This window comes from Anas acuta, chromosome Z, assembly GCF_963932015.1.
Source record: "Anas acuta chromosome Z, bAnaAcu1.1, whole genome shotgun sequence".
Classification (NCBI taxonomy): Eukaryota; Metazoa; Chordata; class Aves; order Anseriformes; family Anatidae; genus Anas; species Anas acuta.
In genome coordinates this window covers 46,912,488-46,936,376 of record NC_089017.1, presented here as the reverse complement: position 1 = coordinate 46,936,376, position 23,889 = coordinate 46,912,488, and the positions used below count along the sequence as shown (strand labels likewise).

At 38.8% G+C, this 23,889-nt stretch overlaps 2 protein-coding genes across 5 annotated transcripts in view; both read left to right on the top strand.

The window, feature by feature from the left end:
- FSD1L (fibronectin type III and SPRY domain containing 1 like) overlaps positions 1–7,763 on the top strand; it is a 29,935-nt gene extending 22,172 nt beyond the window's left edge. For 2 of the 4 annotated variants that reach the window (XM_068666099.1, XM_068666097.1), the window contains 4 exons: positions 2,698–2,786; positions 3,237–3,488; positions 3,819–3,907; positions 4,446–7,763. In XM_068666099.1, coding sequence (XP_068522200.1) covers positions 2,698–2,786; positions 3,237–3,488; positions 3,819–3,907; positions 4,446–4,592 — 577 coding nt within the window. In that variant the 3' untranslated portion in view covers positions 4,593–7,763. Of the gene's footprint in view, positions 1–2,694; positions 2,787–3,236; positions 3,489–3,818; positions 3,908–4,445 lie in introns of all 4 variants that reach the window. The other 2 variants (XM_068666098.1, XM_068666096.1) reach the window with 1 other exon arrangement.
- Positions 7,764–7,952: 189 nt separating this feature from the next.
- Positions 7,953–23,170, top strand: FKTN (fukutin). The gene is made up of 9 exons (XM_068666095.1): positions 7,953–8,198; positions 8,696–8,755; positions 10,950–11,153; positions 13,223–13,500; positions 14,768–14,900; positions 16,377–16,506; positions 17,518–17,651; positions 18,916–19,043; positions 22,231–23,170. Exons 1-9 carry the CDS (start codon positions 7,959–7,961, stop codon positions 22,442–22,444), a joined length of 1,521 nt encoding a protein of 506 aa, XP_068522196.1. The 5' UTR covers positions 7,953–7,958; the 3' UTR covers positions 22,445–23,170.
- Positions 23,171–23,889: the final 719 nt, after the last annotated feature.

Sequence of the window (23,889 nt, the reverse complement as noted above, 5' to 3'; positions counted from 1 at the left end):
GCACAGAGATTCCTGTTATTGATGCTTAACCTTCGGGCATGTGATGGCATACTAGATTTTTTTTAATGTGATTAAATTTTCCTTGTGTAGAAATTAAAAAAAAAAAAAAAGTTATTTTAGTTCTTATTTTAGAATCCAACTACCTGTTGCCTCTGAACTTGTGGGATAGCTGCTATTAGTCATCAGAGGAAGAGATGTGTTTTTATACTTTCCAAGAGGATGGAGCTTAGGCTGATGGCGTGTGTAAAAAGCTTCATGGCAAGTCAAACCTTTGGAAGAAGTCAAACCTTGTGTGGAAGAAATGCATTAGTTATTTCACTAGCTAGGAAAACTGTGGGGAGTTAGAAACTGGGCATCAAACTGACTTAGTGCTAAAAAAAAATAATTCCTGTCTTTCTGTTTTGGAATGGAGAGTTAAGAACTTAGAATTAAGGGGGAAAAACAAACAAACAAACTTTTTTTTGTCTTTCATGCCAAATACTAGTGGTCATTGTCTGAACTGGTAAAGGCTGTTAGATTTCAGTTGAGAAAGCTTGTGTAGTGGCTGCTTAAAGAAGATTTGAAATAAATTATACTGAAGACCTTTTAATGTCTTCCTAACTTTGACAAAATTTTAACAGAGCACCTGCTTTTTTCCTTTTCTCTAAGTGGCCAGATTTGCTTTCTGCGTAACTCAGGTATACCTAACCTAATAGAAGAATTTCAGCAACTTTTTTTGGAAGTTTGCTGGAAGTGTGAATAGTCGCTGTTGTACTTAAAGCAGGATGGAATCTGCAGTGAGTGATGGTTCCTCCTGAAATTATGCTTTAATTCTTGGCTTTGCTGTGTTTTTGTTTTGTTTTCATGCTACTGCTCATTTCTCTTTCCTTTGGTAAGTAATCTACAGCTTCTTCTATGTTAACAAAACTGAAAAGTATTTGATGTAGTCTGCACTGTTGCATGATGTACACTCACCCTATTCACATGCTTCTTGCAAGCAGTTTAGAAGATTAGCTGGCTTCTGATCAGTACTGGCTAATTTGCATGCTGAATTGTGATGCCAATGTAAACAATCTTTTTTCATCACTTTGAGAGCAGTGACTTTTTGAAAGCTTCTGTAACTGGATTAAAACAAAGTTAGTCATGAAGATGAGCAAGACATTATAGCACACTCATAAATAACACTTTAATAACTTTCAGCTTTTGATTGTCCCGTGACTTTATTTTAATGATGGTATTAAGCAAAATGGGCATTTTCTGACCCTTTATGAAATGATATTGGAGAACAATTCCAGAAAGCCTAAAGTCGGTGTTGAATGAATCAGAATGGCAGCAAACAAAATTTCACTATGCTAGTTCTCAATACTTAAGTATAATTAGGTTTGCAAAATTGTAACTGAGGTGAAGGTTGGAAGGAAAACATCCTTTTTTGTATGTAGGGTAACCTATGCTAGATTCTGGGGATTGAGGATTTCAAAATTACTTCTGACATGTATTTCAGAGAGATACTTGCCTTTCATACTGTTTAAATTTTGTTAATAAAATTAAACTGTAAACTACATAGCTGTTTCCAGGAAGCTAAATTTTTTTGCTACTAATCGCCTTTAAAATAATAACCAGACATGATTCCCTGGCTACCAAGGTTTAATATCCACTGTAATTTGCAAATAGCCTTAATTTTATTTAATGATTAAATTGCTAGAATTATTTTTGAGGGCATAACTAAGGTAAAATAAAATGTTTGAAAACCTCATTAGGAAACCTCATTAGGTTAAAATTATTCTTTTATGCAACTGATTGCTCATTAGCATATTCTCCAGAGTGAAGTGTTTCTTCATTTATTTTGCTATTGCTTCCTGAGAATGGTGTAGAGAAGTATGATTAGAAAATCTAAGCCTTTCTTGATTAGGATTAGTAATGACTCTTGTGGAGTTGCTGTATGCTCCTCAGCACAATGTGCTGTGACAATTTTATTTTCTGTATTCTTTGACTTACTGTAACCAGGTAAAGCCCCCAACCTTCAATATACTTTTTTTTTTTTTTTTTTTTGAGAAGAGTTGTGGTGCATTAAACTCTGGAAGTATCATCTCATCTCTTTTTAATAAATTGTTTAGATTTGACACTCCTGGCTTTTGTATCTACTTCAGTGTACATTTTTAAATAGCAATCATCATTTTATTCCTTTTGTAGCTCTTCACAGGGTTGCACTTTCCTGTTATTTCTTTAGTAGTTTATACGAGCTATGCATGTACTGAGAAATCTACTTAACATAAAACTGATGATGTTATTTTCTCCATTCATTGATATTTAAAGTCCAGTGGAAATTAGGCATATTTGTAGCTGATTTACAAGGTTTATTAGAAATATTCTGAAGGAAAACAGAAACCTGAACTAAGGTTCTGCATGTTACAGAACCTTCTACATAGAAGGTCATTTAAACACGGGCCAAACATCTGCTTTTTTCTCCCATTTCCTTTCTGAGCTGCCTCTGAAGTGATGTCTTGCACTTTTTTCTGCCCATCGTCTCTTCCGTCTCAATTCTTGTGCATGCATACTAACTCACTGTTAGAGGTTGTAAGCGTTGCTAGTGGCTGAACCATTTGTGCCATTTTAATAGCTTGTGCATGTTTATTGCAACCTTTTGCTTGGGAAAACTTGTTTTAGTGTGCGTTTCTGTAGTAGTGTGCAAATCTTCAATGGTTCTTTTCTTCTTAGAAGTGGTGCATCTCCTAAGAGGACTTCTGCCTCAAGGTCCGCAGCGAAGGGCTGCAGAGATCGTTTTACTGGTGAATCATACACAGTGTTAGGTAAGGTGAACTTTTCACTTCTGTGAGAAGGTCAGATTATGAAAGAATCAGAGGAAAAAAATGGGTTCTTCCCAGGCTGTGTACTTGATGCTGTCCCCCACGGAGATAACCTTGACTATTTGACACCAAAATTTTGTGCTACAGCTAGTGAGTTCAGCTCTTTTGAAGTTCTCTATTACAAAGTTCAATAGTGACTGACATAGGTATAAAATGTGAATTGATCCTAAATGCATTTTGTCTCATTGGATGTAAGTAAAAGCTATTTCCTTGTTCTACTTTATAATTGTATTCTATCTACTTGTACATTCATATTTTTTCCTTGTAGTTAAGGTTTTTCTATTTATAGTCTTCGCTCTAAACTAAAATGGAGCAGATCCCACTGATGCCTATAAGGAAGCAAACATTGCAACGTACACTTAATTATAGTGACTAAATACACTTTTTTGGTAGGAGACACTGCTATTGAAAGTGGAGAACATTACTGGGAGGCGACAGCACAGAAGGACTGCAAAAGCTACAGTGTAGGAGTGACATACAGAAACCTGGGGAAATTTGATCAACTGGGAAAGACTAACTCAAGCTGGTGTATCCACATCAACAACTGGCTGCAAAGCACCCTTTCCGCAAAACATAATAACAAAAGCAAGACCCTAGACTTACCTATTACAGACAGAATAGGAGTATACTGCAACTTTGATGGAGGTAAGTTACAATTTTAAGGAACTGAGGTAAAACTTACTTGACTATTGTGTCAAGTTGAAGCAGTATAAGGCTAAAAGTACATTAGAGTTACTTCCAGACTGGTACAGTTTCTTATGACAATAAGGGACCACGTTGTTCATGCAATATTGCTCATAATATCAAATGACCACAGTTTATCTCTGTGACAGAGAAGCTGAGAATTTTCGTAGTCATGTGGAATGGATTTAATGTGTTCCAAGGACCTTTCCCTGGAAAAGTATCAATTTTACAAAAAGTTAGGTAGCGACAGCATGTAAACATGTATTTTAACTTGCTTTCTGCCTCTTTCAGGTCAGCTCATGTTTTATAATGCAAACTCAATGGAACTCCTGTATGCCTTCAAAACAAAGTTCACTCAACCGTTATTACCAGGTTTTATGGTCAGTATCAAAAAAAAAATCTATTTCTAGCACTGAATTCACTTTGTTGAAGACTAATAATTGTGGTTTACACGTCCCTTGCAACTGTGGCCCTGAAGCTTCTCAAACCTTTATTTTTGTACTGTGTTTACACTGATGTCATTCTGTCATATCATACTGAAACAAAACACTGCTTTTAAACACTGGAGAACAGAGTTTTGCTTTTAATTGTCATTTTAAGTACTTGTTGTTACTATATATAGTAGTCTTTTAAGAAGTTTTCCTATTAGAAACAAGTCTTGCACTATTGCACTTTAAATTTCGTTGTAGACTTAGTCTGAAAGCACAGTATGTGTATATAGCACTTCATGGTCTTATTCAAAATTGGCTTCTATGTGATTGGAATATCTGAGTGCTGTGACTAGGGGGAAGACGTCCAGCTGTGGGATAAGTTTCCTGACAGCTCTATTGTAGGAGGGGAAAAGAGAAATGTTGTAGATGCTTCATCGTGTTTGCATTATTGATTTTTTTTTATTTATCTTTTTCTTCCTTCCCTTAGGTTTGGTGCGGTGGGCTTTCCGTGTCTACCTGTTTGCAGGTGCCAAGTGTAGTGAAAGCATTCCAGAAAAGTGTAAATGGATTGAATTCTTCAACTTGCAGTCTATACAGTGTGCCAGTAATGCCTATTGAAAGTTCCCATTGCTGAATATTCTGCGCAGCTGCTATGCACAGAAGCTTGGGAGCGTTGTACTAACATGGGTTTGCTACCAACTGTTGTTTTAAGGCCTGGTAGTGCAAAGGTTTGTGAATCCATACAGCCAGACAGAAAACTAAACTATTTATTTGAAAAATAAGTTGGGAAATTAAGAGCTGCAGCTATGTACTTTTCTAATACTGTATGTAAGCATTTTGTTATGGACTTGAATATTAATTTTTATTATGGATATTATTTTTCTATGAAGAATGTAACAAATGCTATTTTCTTAGCTCTCCTAGCAAGAATTATTTGGCTATAGATTGTGTTACTACTTTGCTTCCCATTCAAACATGAGATAAATATGTATTTTAAAAGAATATCAATTCATGTAGACTAGCTATGAAGGAGCACTGAGACCAATCTGTGCTTCTTTCTGATTTGATCCTACTATTTCCCATGAGTAATTAATTTAAATATCTATTTAGAGTTTGAGTTCAGCTCCTGTTTATCACAAATTACAGAAAATGTAGAAATGCAGAGACACAAGCACTTGTCTGGCCACCATGAAAACTCAGTATGGGTAGTCAGCCATTGTACTAGGCATGCTCTCAGGTAAGAGGTAGAGAACCAAAAATCCAGACTTTTTAAAATGCACAGCATGTTACTGCTCTCAGAAGTCCTGTATTTTGGGTTTGCTCTCGGTTTTCCAGTTTTGTGGCTTTATTCTGATTGGAATCTGATAACTGGCAGTTCACATTGATCGAAGTATTCATTGGATACGAATGACGGGTTGAACAGCCAGTTCTTGTCTGCAGGTAGCAAAGGTGCAGTGCAGCCAAGTCTGGGACCAACGGTGTAAAAGCTTCAGATCAAATACAGAGAAGAGAAGGGGGAGCTATTGCTGTAAAGTGTATTTCAGCTCTTTCTCTGCCCAGATTTGAGGCTTGACTAAGACTTCTGAAACACAGTGTCAGTATTAAAGCTGACCTTGAGCAGAGGCAGCACTGAATTCCTGGTGACAAAGGGGCATGCTTTGAACCCTGGATGCATTTTTGATACCTGTTTTGAGTAGTTTACCAGCGATTCCTGAAACTTCCTGGATAACTAGAGAAGACCAAACATTGCATTATTTCTGCATTGAGCAGAAGTGTGGCAAATACATTTAGCATCCCACTGTTAATTCCCTAGGTTATACCATGTATCATTTGTATGTGGATCTGAGTCTGGCTTTTGGAAGATCATATCCTAAAGAAATTCTGTATTCTAAAGCATCTCTGTAAGGCCTCAAACTTAGTCCTTCCTGCCTTGTTTAAGGGCAAGGGAAAAGTGAGCAAATGCTTTGCAAACTGAGCTTTAATCTGGTTTTGGATCTGTAGTTACATTTGTTCTTCCACAAAACAAGTGAAATGGTGGGCCTAGGTGTTCTTTTGTCTCAGTTCTTACTTTGGGATCTTAATAATAATAGTAATAGTCAAATGATTTATACTAGTGGGAGAGCTAAAAAAAAAAAAAAAAAAGCATGTTATATTCTTTGTGGAAAATGTTACCTTTTAAATGAGAATATTTGTGTATTACTGACTGTTAAAATCTGCTTGCTTCCCTCCGATCAAGTCCAGGAGCCTGTAAGTAATTTTCTGATATATGTGAATCAACTCTTTCCTAACTGGAGATTTTTCTCATAGAAATCATGAAGTTGGCAAGAAGTTTGAGCCCTTAATGTTCACTTCATACCTGAAACTTGTTCACAGTGCAAGTGTTAAGAGATGTTCAGTTAGCTGTAATCTCTCTTGCAGTGGAAAGTGTAAACCAGCTCCCACTTTTCCTGTAGACCAGTTGAGTGTTTCAGGTCTTGAAGCATGTGATAATGGAATGTGACATAATCCTAAAATGGACAACATCTGAGTCTATCACGTAGTATCCTCAGTTGTTACTGTCCAAATATTTACTATTTCTTCCTCATTCCTTTCTTTTTTACTGCAATAAACACCTGACTAGGGGCTCAACTGCAATAAATGCATCATGACCTGACTCGCTCTCCTAGACCCTACTGGTGAGAGAGAGAGAGGAGGTGCATGATACATGCTTCTTGAGACTTGTTCTGTTTGAGTGACTTAGGTAAATAGGCATTTAAATAGCCTAGTGTTTGTTCATACCACCTTGGTTTTGGATGTCCATCTACAGTTCCTATTTAAATTTCCCTTCAGGAAAGAAATCAAATGTTTATAACGTGGTTAATTCTCATTACACACTTTTCCTTGAGTTAATCTCCAGTGGTATATAAGAGCATTTAAATGAAGAAATTGTTTCAGCAAGATGTACTGAAACCTACAAGGTGAACTTGATTATACACAAAGTGTAAAAATGCATTTTTTTCTTTCATATTTAGTTTGAAGGAATCTTGTAGTGTTTCATACTGTGATAGTGACTTGCAAAGTTTAGTTTGACTGATGTCCTAAAGGAACTTAACATGTGACTTTTTACCCTAAAAAGCTGAATTTGTTATAAAATAGTTTGCACAGATACCAAATTCTTGCTGCTAACAGGTAGTTCCATTGTTTTCTTAGTAAATGGGGATATAAAGAATTGCCTTAAGCACTTTTAGATTTTTTTTAGACTTCTCTGAGTTGGTGTCTGTCTTGACTGAGTACCAATATATTAGTGATATGGTTGGTGCACTGTTTGTACAAAGCAAATGAGGAAAAAAAAAGTGTTTGTTATGAAGTTTCTCTGCAGCTAAAGGGGGTTGCATGCAGCCTGTGAAGTTCCTTTTTCTCCAGGAGGCATCTTCAGGGGTTGTTCTTTGGCGATGGATTTGAGCTCCTGAAGGTTTGCAGTTCTGTCTGTGTTGTCTGTCTGAGGGTTACCGCTCCCCTGCCTGCTGCCTTCGATCCTCACCCAGCCTCCCCGCTCTGGAGCTCCTGCAGGTTCCTTCGGCGACACGGACACCTCGGAGCTCTCCGCCAGGTGACCAGCGTCAGGTGCTGACACCAGTTGGTCAACTGGTACCTGTAGGGAGCCGAAGGGCTCGCCGTGAGTTCGCGCTGTGGCGGAGCGCCGCGTGTTTCAGTGTGCGGAGAGCTGTGAGCACTGACACAAGTGCTGTCAGCTGCAGAAGGGGTGCCTGCAAGCACCCGGAGATGGCTGTTGCTGTGACTACCAAATAAACGAAGCAGAAGCAGATGTCTCCTTCTTCTCCTTGCCTCACGCGAGCCAAGCACCTCACACACCCCCTCCCCTCTCCCCCTGCCGCTCTCCCCTCCCCACAGCGGCACACACCGACCCTCAGCCCCACGCCCCCCCCACACTCGGGCACAGCCCGCGGCGGCCATGACGGGGGCGGGCGGCGCCTCGCCTCAGCTCGCCTCAGCCCCGCGCATGCGCCCTGCGCCTCCCGCCTCCCGCAGGGCGGCCGCGCGGCCCGGTTGGGTCCCCCCGGTAGCGGCCCGGGGCCATGCGAGTGGCGGCGCGGCCCCGGCCCCGGCCCTGGCCCCGGTCCCGGCCCCGGTCCCGATGCAGAAGATCAACAAGAACGCGGTGCTGGCGCTGCTGAGCCTCAGCAGCCTGCTGTTCCTCCTCTTCCAGCTCGCCTACTACAGGTCCTACCTGGCGCACAAGGTAACGCCCTGCCTGTGGGCGAGTGCAGCGTGCCGGCAGCCCCACGCCCTCCCGTCGTTTTTACAGAAAAAAACGGACTTCTAATCTATTTATTTATTTTTTTGGGGGGGTGGGGGCATGCTTAATAAATTGGGGCAGCCCTGGTGCTGCGTGGCGAGCAGCCTCTGCCTTCTGCCCGAGTTGCGGTTGCGCCCAGTGCCTCCTGCTTTCTGCTGGCAGAAAGAATTAGGAACCAGAGGCTTGGTCACGCAGTCCCCGCATGTCTGTCAATCCCCAAGGCTTATGGTGTCCTTCTAAATATACCGAGCCCGAGCACTAGGCTATGACTTCACGCTCAGCACTGTGGTTAGGTGATCGGGTTCGGTACAGTAGCTAGGTTAGCCACAACCATAAAGTGCTAACTGGATAAATGCCCTTGAAAGTCCTGCTAAGAAATCATAAGAAGCAGTTCAGTTGAAACTTACTGTTTTTCCCCCGTTCTTATTTGTTTTTGCTAGAACGGAGCAGCTTTTTCAAAAGCCAGAGGAAGCCAGTCAGGCCAGGACAGCACTAGATGGGTACGTACATCATCGGCTCACCTGGTTCTTCTGCAAGGCTCAGAGAAATCGTACAAAACTGCAAACTCAGTGCCCAGTTCTCTTGGCCCTTCACTGGAGCTATTTAGCGTTAAGGACTAAACCATACTCCCTTCACTGAGTGAAAGTTGTGAAGTGTTTCAAAACTGAAGTTCAAGGTGAACACTGAGACAGCTGAGCTGGTGTTACAGCTCTCGCTGTACAGTCCTTAGAAGTGTTGTTTACATTTTTAAGAAACAAATGTTGTTCTTTCTGATATTGAAGTTTTGATCCAGGCTTTTGTATTCTTTCAGACTGAGTATTGAAAAGATTGGCTTTTGGACTTCCACCTTGCTTGATTGTATCATGGCAAAAGAACAAGCTGCAGGTCTCATGTCATAGAAAACTTATTTGCTTGCTGCACTTGCTTAACCTGCTGCGAAGTGTTTCAGGTTACCTGGTTATCCTGGGTTGTAAAGCTCTTTGCAAGCAGGAAAACCCCACATTTCAGCATTCACTAGTTGCCTTATTCCAGCATTCAGCAACAGTGTTACAAGTGCCATTACGTACTTGAAACAGAATATTTTTGTTATCTCTTATATAAGACTTACAGGAGTCAGTGCAACCAAAACTTCATCTTGGCCATGTGAAATCAAAAGTTGTGTTGTGGTTTTGTACTGAGTTTGGAACCACTTTTACAGAAGTCTTCTGTTAACAGATCTCCCCCTGCATGAATAGCCCAGGTGGTTGGGGAGTACAGAGTGCTGGGAGCTGGGTGCCCTTTGCTTTGGATGCAATATGATAATGTTGCTAGTTAGCAAAACAGCCATTTAAATGCCTTGTTTCTGCTGAGCTGGAGGAAAGGAGCTCTAGTTAAGAGCTGTACTTGGGAATGCTCCAAACCAGCTGCTCTGTGGACTGCTTGCTGGTGCCAGGAACGTCTCACTGTTCTTGGAGGTGGCTTCCTTTTTGGAACTACCTACATGGTGTTAGGTGACATAGCCACAGTGAGCTTCCAGTCTGCCACTCTTTGGGCAGAGCTCTCATTAGCTTTAACATGGTATTACAGGATTATTAGTAAGAAAGCAGAATGGTCCATGTGTTTTCTTTAGAGTGTCTTCCTTTGGAGTCCAAAGTACTCTATGTGAATGAGTTCTGCTTGATGTCATGACCATCCCCTTCTACTGATTATTTAAATTACAGTTAGAAGCACCTGTTCCCCTGGAGAACTGACAAGAAAAAAGTAGATCTGCACTGATTTGCTTCTTGTTTATCTGCTTGTTCTAACTACAGAAATAACACTAGCACATCACTTACCTTTCAGGTCCATGTAGCTGAAATCACTGAGAGGGTGGCCTTGCATCTGCTTGTCTAGATTCTGTTTGTTGATCAGCATTCTGTCTTCACTCATATTTTTGCACCTCTCTGAAGCGAAAGCCCTGCACAAGAATGGGGAGTTGGCATGCAGAATCTGCTTGAACAGGAGTTTGACTAGGAGAAGGTTAGAGCTTGAGTTAGAAGACCAGGGTCAACTTGCTGGGCTAGTAGCTTGGACAGCCAGACACTGCTTTCCCTTATCATGCCTCATCTAGAAACCTGGTGACATAAAGCCTGACAGTGGTGTTCTAACCATTTTTTTTTCCTGATCAGAACTCTGCTTTCAGTCATTAAATTTAACTGTTGCTGTTAAATAGCTCAGCTACATTTTCAATCATAGGGCAGCTGTGATTGCTGTAAATCTTCCATATGCTATGGATATTAAAATGTAATTGATCAAAATTCTCCTCTGAGTCAAGTTCCTCTCACCAGGCACAAGACCCTGGTGGTACAGCCTTTACCTCCTTTTGCAGCGTTGCCATGGTTGAGTGCCCTGCTTAGCTAAAGACTGGATAAATCTTCAGTGCTCACTTCCTAACTTCTCACTGAGTCACACTTTGTACACAAGTTTTAATTGAATCTGAAAGATCTTTCCTATTGTCTTAGAGACATGGAAAGCCTGAAGCAGACTGTTACCTTCCAAAAGAGGAAATTTCCATTTCCACATTTTTCTTATAGAAATAAAGTACACACTCAAAAATGTATTGGGAGATATGGTAGATGAGATTTCTATCTGAAAATTGGTCAAGAGTTTTAATGTATTAACTTCTGTACACTAAAACGTGATATTTCTAACTTCTAGTTTTCTCCTCTGTTACAGCATGTGGTTAGGAAGTTCCTATCCTTAATATCCAGTCACAATATTCCAGTGTATTTGATTGATCCTTTAATTCTGGGACTTGTTGATAAAGACATTGAACAGATCAGAAGTTCTTCTGATGGCCCTAGTCCAGAATGCAAGTACTTCTGTGTTCCAAGAGACTTCACTACGTTTGCACTACTGGACAAAACGTGGAAGCATGAAGTAAGTGTGTTTTCTTCTTCAGTTCATATTGCATATTCTAATGCATTTAACTATTGTAGGATTTTGTGACATAATGTTTACATGTTTGTATTAAGAACTCTGAATTCATTGTGTGGAAATCCTATAAGGCTATTGGTAAAATAAACTGTTTTTTGAAGTAAAAGGTATTCAGGCATTAGCCTGTGTGGCTTTAGAAACACATGAGTTGTTGAGAGTAGCAACCCTGTCTCTTTGTCAGAGAAGTGGTTTGAAGATGGATATATTAAGAGTCCTTTCAAACAACTGAAAGTTTTTTAGAAACTGTCTGCAATATTCATAAGCACTTTTAATAACATGCCACCCCCAAAAAGGAAAAAGAGTTTGTTCTTGTATGTTCTTGTAAAATGGAATATTTAAAGCTGTGATGTGGGTACAGACGTAATCAGTCTCGAATTTGAGGATCTGTCAAGAAGAAAATTCAGGTATTGATGTGACAAGGCTGGGAAGATTATTATAATGTGCTGGCTTACATTTCTTTTAGTACATCCCAGTACTTGCACCATTTTATTTTGTCACTTAGTGTAGTGGCACCTCTGTTTTTTAGTAGTTTGAGATTTTTAAATGGATGTATTAAAAATAGAGGCATAGTAAGTGATGAAGGACAAAATGGAATCCAAGACTTTTTCATCAGCCAAGTGTCATCTGGAAATACATATTAGATTAATTTATACAGACTAGAGATGCCAATAATAAACAGCTTTTTTCTTTTCCCTTCCTCATTTGCATCCCTGTTTCCATCCCCATCAAGAAACATTAAAGTGGTCAACAGCTATTTCACTGAAGCAGTCCTACCCAGGTGAAGAGTGGTGGCACCCTGCATTTGATCAGGCCGTTATTTTACCCACAGCAGTTAAGGAATTAAAGGGACTGAGAACAAAGTTGTGTTGCAGAACACTAATACAATTTCACTTCTACATTCCTATGTTGCATGTTGTTTGTGTCTATAGCATTCAGAGAGATGTGTGTTTTATATACATATATAAAACACTTCAAGGCAGGTAATTGAAAGGGTCTTTAAATGCTGATAGGTTCTTATCAGCCAGAATTTCATCCCTTTTTTTCTGTGAAAATAGGAAAGCCTATTACCTGGTGTAGCGTTAGTTGTTTGGTGAGATTTAGACAAATATTTGTATGCATTGTAAAATAAGATCTTCTAGTAATCATTTTTGGATTAGTGGTATGATTATTCAAGGCCTTGGGAACACCAAGTTCAGAACAAGCCTACCTTTAGAGAACAATCTGAAAGTGCGGAGAAGTCTGCTCTCGGAAGGAGCAAACTTAGACCAAGCATGAAACTTGAGTTTGGATTCAAAGATGTAAAATGTGAGCTACAAAGAACAGGTATTGTGCCAGAGAGTGTTTTATTCTGCAAGGGAATTTATTCCTCTTTTTTAGAGGAATTTGCTGTGTAGCCAGGTCAAAACAGGCAGAAAGCAAAATGAAAGAAGTTCTGACTAAGGTTGAATGTAGCAGATATTTTTTTTTAGAACAGAATATCCCAAAACATAAAGACTGCAGTCCTCATGGCTTTGAGATCTTCAGCAAAGGCACGGAGTAGCCTTTACTTACTCTGGTATTAAGTGTGAAGATCTGAGTCATTGGTTTACCATTCATATATTAAGAATTCTGAAATTTGTTAATAGCAGTCTTCATGTGAATGGTTTTCTTAGAATATTGAAAATAGCTTTTAATTATGGTAAAGATTTTGGATTATCCTTCATATTATACAGGTAAGAGTTTCTGCAAAGCATTATTTTGTTGATGCTACAAAAAGCACAACATAGAAAAGGATTGCAGCAATTAGATTGTTTTATCGATCATTTGATCAACAAAATTTAAGAAAAGGAAATACAGTGTTTGGAATTAGTTATGGTTCGTAATCTTTAAGGTTTTATAAGTAATTGGTGCTTAAATCTGATTAGAAAATAAAAATTGGGAATGTCAGCTAATAATAAGCGTTTAGCATTCAATTTTGGTTTATTTTCCCTTTAGCTTCTCTCTTTCTGTTTGTCTTTCTCTCTTATTTTTAGGTGGGACTTTTTAGAACTGCTGAGAAAATGGGGTTCCAATGGCTAAAAGTACTAAACAAGGACCCCCGCTTGGATGGTATGGATGACCTGTCTGGAACTGAAATTCCTTTGCACTACATTTTTAAGCTGGCGTCTCATGCCATTCACCTGGTGGTCTTCTATGAGAGGAGCGGTAATTACCTCTGGCATGGCCCCCTGAGGCTCAAGCAGCATATGGACAGAAAGTTTGTGCCTTTCCGGAAACTCCACTTCGGTCGCTACCCTGGAGCATATGAAAAGTGAGTTCACAACAGAGGAGGAAAAAAGCACTTCCAAAATAATTTGTTTATCCTGTATATATAAATTTACTCTCTTCTCTAAAGTTAGGCTACGAAATCTATCTTTATGAATAATTCAGCTCTCAAAGTGCAGGTAGATTAAATTTATGAAGGAAAATCTGATTCAGGCTACTCAAACAAGAGATTTCCATCATTTATAAATGAAAAATGAGAGGTAAAGTTCAAGTGGCAAGAGATGTAGTAATGGATCGTACATACTTGGTGTTCTTACTAGAAACATACATGTCCTAAAGTAGAATACAGATACTGAGCATCAGTTGAAAAGCAGAGGCAACACAAATCTGCTTAGTAGTAGTCTAAGGAACATGAGTAAAGAGAAGTGATTTGTACCACAAAGGCAAGTACCAACTACTGCACCTAACCCATGCTCATGAAGCTCCAAGTTGACTCCTGTCTTGCATAAATGTTTGAATTGGTGGTATTATTTATCCCGTCTTACGCTTGAACTTTGCCTCTCATCGGTAAAAATTATTGTAAGTGTATGCCTTTTCCTACAGCACTTTCAGTAGTGATATTCCAGGAAATACCGATCATAGCAAATCTTCACTGTTTTCAAAGCCAAGCACGTACCATTATGTTTTGAGAACAGTGTTCCTATATGGTATGTGTATATGTCACGATAGAACAGCCAGACATTTCACAGGTCAAAGTAAGTTATTTAAGTTTTCTTCTTTAATGTTGAGAATGCTCTTCCTTCCTTTTAAAATATGGAATCTATACCAACTATGTTCCTAAACATTTAAAAATGACTGTGTAAGCTGTTAACTATGACATTTCATTCATTGTGAAGGCTGAACAGTTCTTAAATTTTCAAGGCAATTAGCCTCTGAATAGAGGTTGAAATTTGATTCTTAAAGTGTATCTCATATTTAGACAAACAAATAAACAGCCTGAATTTTCAAATGTACTGAACAACAAACTAAACAGATTTAGTACAAGTCATGAGTCAATAATGGAACCACTGATCTGAAAATCTAAGTATGGACTTACTGGGATAGAATTTCTTTTTAGACAAAATTTGGAAGGGTTTGAGGGAAATATTAAAACTTTTGTTGCTCTGTGATCATAATCAGTTTTGGGTATATTTGGACAAAGGTGTCACTGGCAGTAATATGTAATAAGTTTTTAACCAGAGCTAGAGGACAAAATGACTTTTAGTTTGTAAAAGAGTTGGATGGGGTAACTTTTCATCTTTCTTTCCATGCAGGCCTGAACTCTTGCTTGTTTCCATTGACGACTTAAAAATTCAAATTCCAAAAAATCCGTCCAGTTTTCTAGAGGAGATGACACACTCTAGATTTCTTGAATGTAGGTACAGAGAAGCTCGGGCTTTCTTTCAGGTTAGTGGTAATCAGGTGGTGTCCCTGAGATGTAATGTACATTTTCACTGATTTGCCAAAGCCTACATAAACAGTCCCATTTAAGTAAGACACAATTAATCATTCACTTACATAAAGCTAAGTGCAGACTTTGAGACTCAACAGAATTTAGTAAAAGGTAATAAAAATAAAACCTTAACTGAAAAATCATAGTCTTTCTTTTTGATTTGTTGAGTACATTTTTTTTTCCCCATTTTCCAAAACTATGAAAGGATGAGGTAACCAACATGTCTGAAATTCTCTCACATTCTTATTGTTAAACAGATTTCATGAGATCTTGTGTATCTTTGTAGACAAAAATTTTACTCAAGGCATTTCTCAGAGTTCTGAATAATATTTACTTTCATATTCATATGAACCATACGCTTCAGTTTTTCTCGTTGCTTTTTTGACCATGTAAGCCAATGTTTTTATCATTGTTTAGAGCATTATCTTTAGAACACTGACACCTCGTTTAGGAGACAATGAAAAACTTCCTGCTGGAGTAGGGGTAGTGTGTCATCCTGGCTTGACAAGGACTGAGATACAGTTCCAGAGGTACCACAGTTAAGGCAGTGGAGTCAGAGTCAGGTCACTCAATTTGAGTAATCTCCAATTTTGCAGAAAGGGAAAAAAGAGGACGCTGGAAGTTCCATTCCTGAGACATTTAAGATCTCAGAGAAGGGACTTCTCCTTTGGTCTCTGTGCATGACATCTGTCCTTGTTCGGTTTAGTAGGCTGTAGCTCCCCATATGTATGTATAGCAGGAAGGTTTACAGAAGGATACCCATGTGTTGTCACTTCCCTTGTTAAAAGGACAGAAACTGAACATGCCCCTCTTCCACTCTGAAGCCCTGAGGCAGTAGTTGCTGCAGGTATAGAAAATGCAGTTCATGACAGTGGTGAGTCCATTGTTCATATGTCTGATTTGTGAACGTTCATCCCGACTGCCATGCTGTTCTTGGCTTTGCATTACAGAAGATGCTACCACAGTTGCAGTTGGAAGACAGACATTACTTTCTTTCTCTTTGTGTTTAGTGTTTGGTGTCAGAAGTTGTCAATATGCAGCAGTAACACTTGGTGGCGCCAAATAAACTTGTAACATGCCCCAAGTAAATCTAATTCTGTCCTTGCTTTCCCCCAAACGGTGGGTATTGACTTCGGTGTGAACAGAGCTAAGATTCATGCATATTGTTGCCAACACTGTCTAATATATATAGTCATTTTCTATTTTACCCTGACCTTACATTCTGCTAGGTTGGAAAAAATGAATATTGACATTTCAGAGTTGAAATTTAACTTGTCATTCTAGTGCATGTTCTCAAACTGGACTCTGTGTGTGAGAACAGATAATGCCCAGATATTGCTTAAATAAATTTTTAAAGGTCATTTTTTCTTAGGACACCAGAAAATGAAGGGACAAGTTTGATCTCACAGTAGCTTACCTTTGCCTTCTAGCTGTATCCTGATGATGCCTCTGTTGATGCCGTGGAATTTAGAAAAAGAGCAAAATCCTTGCTCCATCTGGCTGCCCTGACACTGAATAACCTGGGAGTAAAGTTCTGGTTGAGCAGTGGAACTTGCCTAGGTAAAACTGTTCTAATTCATCTGAAATTTGAAACACTGTATCCTCTGTTGCTTTTGCAACTTTCCTCATGGTTGTCAACTGAGGTTAGCAGCTAAATGTGCTGGGCTGGAGGGTGATATCTGTGAAGTGTGAGGCAGGTGTTCCACATTAGCTTTATTAAAATAAGGCCTTTTTGCTCCTGATTTTTTTTTAAAGGCCTGGGCCTCGGAGATGCTGGGCATATTTCAAGTGAAGTGTTAAGTGTTGTTAGCAGTTAAATGTATGGTGTTGATCACTGCTTGGAAAGTAATCAGCAGTTCCCTAAGTCATGTGGCTTACAATTTATTGTCTTCCTGGATGGAAAATACAATGATGGGCACATTCTTCTGATGTCCTTGTAGACTCATCTGATTTTCTTCCCATGAAGTTTAGCATTTGTCACTGACTTTTTACGTATAGTTGATCCTTTCACTATTGAAATAGGTTGTGAAAACTCACATGTGCACAATTAGCTTATATTTATTTTATTCCTAGGGAATATCATTTTCTAGATTTTAAAAAGTGGCACAGACAAAAGAATGTTCCACTTATTGTCTTACTGTCCTGCAGTAATGTTTTGGAGATGAGTAATATCTCAGATGCTAATTAAAATAATAATTTAAAAACACAGCTGTAGCCCTGTAACTGTTCATTTCTGATTAGATTTGGACACAGATAAAGTGTATGTTTTCCCTTTAAGACATCTTAATTAGAAAACCAGAGATATTTTCTCTTTTAAACAGTTAATACTTTCTCTCTCATTCCTGGCTTTCTGGAGGAAGAAGCTGGCCCTAAGTGCTTTAGTGTAAATTTTCTCCAGCATGATTCCTTTGGTGCAAGAGAAAAGAAAAAGTCTTGTTTATGGTCTCATTCAAGGATTTCAGGCTGATGACCTTTAGACTGGTCATTTTTATATTGATTTTGGTTTTTTTTGATATATTTCTTACATTTCTGAACTAACTAATTCATTTTTTCCTTTTTTCCTCTCCTCAGGCTGGTATAGACAGTGCAATGTCATTCCTTACAGCAAAGATGTGGATCTGGGGATCTTTATAAGGGACTACAAAGCAGATATCATTCCAGCCTTTCAGAAGGCAGGATTACCACTGAAGCACAAATTTGGCAAGGTACATAGATAATGAATAGGTTGCTTCATCTGTCTTTCTGTAGGTTTGAGTACCACAGTTCATTTAGATAGAAGTGGGTATCTGAAGTCTTCTCATGCAGACTTTTACTCAGAAATACTTTACCAAAGCATATAATCTCATTGATTTCTGTGTGTTCTCTTGAACAGTGTGTGAGAAAAGACCTTTCGTATTAGCTTCACACTTGTTTGGAGAGCCTGAGTTTCACTTCAGAAGCAATTTTTATTAAGTTTTAGAGGAGTCTAATCTGCGTCAGTGCTGCTAGAGGAACTTAAGAATCAAGGTTGGACCTGGTACTTAGGGACATGTTTTAGAGGGTGACAATGGTGGTGGGGTGACAGTTGGACCAGATGATCCTGAAAGTCTTTTCCAACCTTAATAATTCTATGATTCTAAGGTAGAATTTAATCTTTGATGCTGGGCAGGCCCGATCAACCCCAATCAGGGGCAGATTGGTGATAGCTCTGAGATGTGCATCCTTCTATGCAGAGATAGCAGAAGGCGAAAGATGGCTTGACACTGGGCTTGTCCATTACTAATTTATTTTTTCCAAAGTATAAGCTGCAGAGAGGAATCAGAATGAAGATAGAATGGAGAAACAGAAGTACAGGAATTCATATCACATGTTCAGCCACAGTAGATGTTACCATTACTGGTGCTAGTGAGTGCTTTATCATAGCAGAAGGTATTACAATAGGTGTTAAATAAAGACACTTACTAGTCCTGTTTATTCACTAATATTATTTCTCTCTTTTATGTGAGAGTTTTTTAACAAATTGCACTCTCAGATATTAGCAGTTCCTGCTTGAATTGTGGTAGGCTGTTGTACGAGCTGTGTGAGGAAAAGTGGGAATCTAAAGAAAGCCATTTTCTGTTCACAGTGCAAAGCAAATACATCTGTAAATGTTGATCTGTTGTTGTCTTCAGAATGACTGTTGTGTTGTTGTTCAGAATGACTTAGAGTTGATCCCAGCATAAATGACTCTGTGCTGGAGTTGTGGCAGAAGCCAAGGAGATGGTGCTGGAGCTTTGGGGCTAGAGGGAGGAAAGAGAAGGCAATCCCTCTGACGTGCAGAAAACTTGTAGTTTTCTCAAGGCACCAAAAATAAAGAAATTGTTGAGTTAGTGTATTTTCTACAGTTAGGATGGTAGTCACTGCATTGTTAATGAAGACAAATTTGTTCTCTTAAACATACGTAGCTTTGTGTTTTTATGAGCATATATATTGTGTGTTTTTGTCTTCTAGGTGGAGGACAGTTTGGAACTCTCTTTCCAGGGAGAAGATGATGTGAAGCTTGATATTTTTTTCTTCTATGAAGAGGATGACCACATATGGAACGGAGGAACTCAGGCAAAATCGGGCAAGAAATTTAAGTATGAACTGGATTTGTACCTCTAATAGGAAAGAAATTGAACAAGTTAGGGCTTAGTGTTAGCATTTTGTATTGTGTGCTGTTGTCTGGCAAAGTCTGTGCTCTTTGTCACAGTTATCAGAGGAGAATCAGTGGAGATTTTGCACTTTGAGACTAGAAAAGTGGAAAGATAACAATACTATGCCTTACTAGAGAGGTGCTCGGCTTGTCAAATGTCAGCTCTCTTGTGAAATCTAAAGCAGCGCTGTCATGTTGTGTATCAGGCAGATGCTATCTGGAGTGTGACAAGCTCTAAGTTAAAGCAAGAGCTAAAATGAGAAAGAAGTCTCTAAAACTGCTTGTTGTACAAACTTATTTTGTAGTGAAAAACAAATCCTTAGGCATCTGCCTTGGTGAACGTTATGCCAGAAAGTCTCAACTGTCCTAGCAAAGTAAACCCCGTCGTTTTGGATGTTGTGGTAATGATCTGGAATACTTCGTTGACTGTAGTGTTGTGACAGCAGTGCAGACAACTACGGCAGACCTTGTTCATATTTTGTAAATGCAATTTTAAACAGGATCCTGCATTTCTTGTTTCAATCTTTTAGGTATTAAATCAGCAAATGCGTAGAACATCATTTTAGTCTGCTTAGCAAGCTGAATATAGGGTTTGATAATTAGTGTTTTTTTTTTTTTTTCCATCACCCACCTTAACCCAGAGACTCTTGCAGACTAGTTGAAAGCCTTGTTGACCTATATGGGATATCATTATCTTCCATATTTTGCCTGAACTGCATTTGCTTTCAGTTAGCTAACAAGAACATAGTGAACACTGTCACCCAGACAGTGATAGTGTGTGACTCCTTGCCTTAGTTACCTTTGTTCTGAAATAATAAACAAAGATTGGGGAAGATTTTTGATGACCTGAGTCAAAAGGTGCACTTATAAATAGACTAATGGAAGAGTTACTGGAATATTCCCACATAGGAGATGTGGTACGTCTGTGTTGCAGAGTGGTTTTCCTAGAATACAGCAACAGTTTCATGGTTCTCCAGAGCAGGTTTAATATTTGTTTCTCCGGTCAAGATTATGGAGGATTTTCTGTAATATATTTTTGAGGAGTCAAGCTGACCAGTAAGTTCCTTTTCTTTTCTCTGTGCTTGTGGTATGTCTAAATTGAAATACTTGTTTCCATGCCAGCAGGGCTGAAATTCAAAACTGTGTTTTAGTGTCAGACTTTGGGACCCTCAGTTTTGCTCAGTCTTCAAGCCCTTTCAAAATTCTAAGGGAAGTTAAAGTGAGGATATCAGGCAAAAGAGAAGTGATTGTTTGGTAGTGTTGAATCCTAAATCCACTTCAGTAGCTCTGAAAAAATCTCACCTGCTCATACCATATAAAATAGTGTCAGAAGAGAAATTGGTTGCTACTAGATCATCACAGATAAAGGATGGAGGCTGCTTTCCATGATATTTATGTTGTTAATAAATGAAGAGTAAAATAAATATTTTTCTTTAAAGCTAAATATTTATACAGGCATTTTCTATACATCTTGCTAAATAAAAGTATGAAAAATTGAAGTATTTCTCAATTAGTCATGAAAATATTTTTCATGAGTCATTTTGTTCCGTTTCCTTCGCAAGCTGCTTTCAAAACCATATGAATCTCTGTGCGGTTTGCATCTTCATGTGTACAAATACTTCCACAACAATGCAGACATTAGCAAACTCATACATACTCTGTAATTTTGTCTAGAAGTAACAACAGTTGAAATTTCTTTTTAGTTTCCAAATTTGTGCTGGACAATTTTATTCTTCAGCAGAGAATACGTATTTACAAAAACTGATCCTGTGAATCAGATTTATATTGTATGCTTTAATCCTTAAAATAAATTAATTTGTAGTTTCTTAACATCAAGGCCTTTGTGTAATGATAAAATCTTTTCAGTGCTTTTATGTCCAAAGATTGATGAGACTGAACATGTAAGAAAAAGGTGAGCAGTGTGTGTACATAAGAGTATGTAGCCCTATCTGAGCCACTTGGAATGGGTGGACAGTGAGCAAGGATTCCAGTGGTGGGAAGCATCTCTGAAAGTTAGATTTTTCATCAATGAATGTAAACATCTGATTTTACTTAAGTAATCATTTCGGTGAAGTTTCAAACTGACTTAACTTTCCAGATTAGATAGTTTATTTAAATTATCTGTTCATTCTCCTTAAAATTGGTTATTCAGAGTTCGCTCCTTGGAGGATATATTATTTCAGTGGTTTGCTGATAGCTTTTGCTTATGCACACCCAGTGCAATTCTGTTTAAGTGAATGATTTCCTGGGTTAACAAGAGCTACTTGGTGAGTGTAGACCCACTAATAATGTTAATTTACGTTATTTTCCTTTTGGTAGATGGCTTTTTTTTTCTTGTTGCTTTACTTTAGAGCTAATCAGCAATCTCTGGATATGAATCCCAAAGTGCTTGATTGCTATTTTTTTTAACCTCCATTTAAAGCATAAAAGCAAGGTTTTATTTTCTGAAATTGTTTGTTCAGCTCTTAGAAATAAAGTTGTGTTTATACTTAGAGGAACTTGCTGGATTTTTAATTCATGCAAATGCACAAATCTTTTAACTTTCTTCTGTCTTCAGAAGTGCTAAGTGCTTGTGATTCCTTTTAGCCTGTGAGAAGGAGTTTTTAGATCACTTTTTTTCTGTTAGAGATTTAACTTCAGAATTGATCCCCTGCAGGAATAGTGTATAGGCTTTGGTTTAATGTGCAGACAGTGACACTGGGCTCCGTTAGGATATCATTCTGATCAGACTGAAGTTTACCTGTGAATTTCCACCAGTGTCAGTATACTTCTAGGAAGGGCTCCCATTTTCTCCAGAAACGAACAGGTACAAATAGAATACTATTTGACAGAATGCTAGTGACAGGGACCAAGTAATTTCTTGTTGGCAGAATAGCATGGAAATAAACAGCAACAGAATTGGAAATGCTCTTCTCCTTAAATATATGACACTTACTAACCAGCTATTGTTGGTAACACTGCTGTCCAGTAAGTAAATAATGCTTTACAGATAGGAAGCTCTGAAATAAGAAACAAAACCAAAAATTATAAATGTAGCTTGACTTCTCACTGTAGTTGCTTGCTTTCTCTGTGGACTTACTGAGATGTGTCTTTCAGTCTTCTACTAGTGACCATCTTCTTTTGTGGTGCAGGTATCTCTTTCCAAAGTTTACTCTGTGCTGGACTGAATTCGTAGAACTCAAGGTACACGTTCCCTGTGAAACCCTTCAGTATGTTGAAGCCAACTACGGGCCAGACTGGAAGGTTCCCGTCAAGATGTGGGACTGGAAGAGCTCACCGTCCAACGTGCAGTACAACGGTGTCTGGCCTGTCGATGAGTGGGACGATGTCATTCAGATCTACTAATCAATCACCTCCCTGGTATCCTTGAAACTGCCACTTTGTAATTTCCTGTCTCCCAAGAGCATCAAGATCCGTTCCTTTTATAACTTCTCATCAGTTCCCCAAGGAGACGTTTTCCATTTTTTGCTTAACAGATTTTTTCACATTCATCATGCATTCTGATAGTTAAAGGTTAACGGCAGAATGTGGGAACTGAAGAGAAGGGAAGCTGAAAGTAAAGATGTACAAAATGGTGTAAACACATGGGCAGTTGACCATTTAAGTAAAAACTGTAGCCAAGTGGCTTAGACTTTCCTAGGGATCATCAAAACTATTCATTTCTCAAGCTCAAGAGAAGGAGAGGATGGAAGAATCCTGGAGAAGTTCTTTTTTTGTTGTTGTTGGTTTTTTTTGTTTGATTGTTTTGTTTTGTTTTTTTTCTGAGATGCTCCTGTGAATTCACAACTTTTAAACACCCTATTTATGAGTACCTTGAATGCGTTTTATCTGAGTCATGTATCCCTCTGATGTGTAATAGGTTGCTCTTGGAGTGGAATATTTCAGTTCAGAACCTGTGTGACCCATCTGCTTCACATTTGTGGGATAATGGTCTAATATTAAATGAGTGGGTGGAGGAATTGAAAGCCCTGTCTGCATCAGAGCTTATTCAGTAAGAGTTTAACTAACCACTGCATGCAGTAACACGAAATGTAACAACAGGGAATGTTACCTGCTTTTGTTCTCTCTTTTTTGTGAACATGAGGGTGTATGCTGCAGGGAGGTGCTTGCCTTGAAAAAATGTATTACCTGGTTTTGATATCCCAATCAGTACCTGGTTTTGATATCCCAATCAGTGTTCTCTGTACAGGAACTGAGCGGATTTTAGAGGATCAGAGCTATCCCTGCTTTCTTACAATTAGATGGAAATGAGGGTCTCGATGCTTTTCTGTTTAGCATGGGCTCGCAGAACTGAGATCCCTGTGAATCACAGCTCTTTTCTCTAAGTGTAAGCAGAAGTGTGTACAAACACCAACTGCTCCGTCAAATTTGCAATAGCATGATTGCAAGGGAAGTGTTAGCATAACATTAGGCTTTGGATGGGAAGGGAGTGGAAGCCTGACAACTCTCTCCTCTTGTTTCTGGTTGTCTTTTGGGTCAATGGAATAAGCTCTCTTACTCAGTGTTTTGGAGCAGAGTAATAGTTTTTATGTGAAATTATGTGTCCAAGTTTGTTCCAGCCCTGCTGTGCAGGGAAGGCGAGACCATTTAGTTACCAGTGAGTTATGACTGATGTGTGGTACAGACCGGGGAATACTTTGAACTAGTGTCAAGGTACTGAATATTTCTCCTGTTTTCTTGCAACTAATCTGCATCCATTCTTTCCTTGCTAACGTAGAAGGGCTGTCCACGAGTTGCAGCTGTGCCACATTCTTACTGGGGAGGTTGAGTGTGTGGTTTGCATTCTGCTG

Bases quoted from the DNA above. Each gene is read 5' to 3' on its own strand.
- FKTN (XM_068666095.1), top strand. From the start codon at position 7,959: ATGCGCCCTGCGCCTCCCGCCTCCCGCAGGGCGGCCGCGCGGCCCGGT. The intron at 8,199-8,695 runs GTAACGCCCTGC...TGTTTTTGCTAG, and splicing joins GGTCCTACCTGGCGCACAAG to AACGGAGCAGCTTTTTCAAA. The intron at 13,501-14,767 runs GTGAGTTCACAA...CTTTCCATGCAG, and splicing joins TACCCTGGAGCATATGAAAA to GCCTGAACTCTTGCTTGTTT.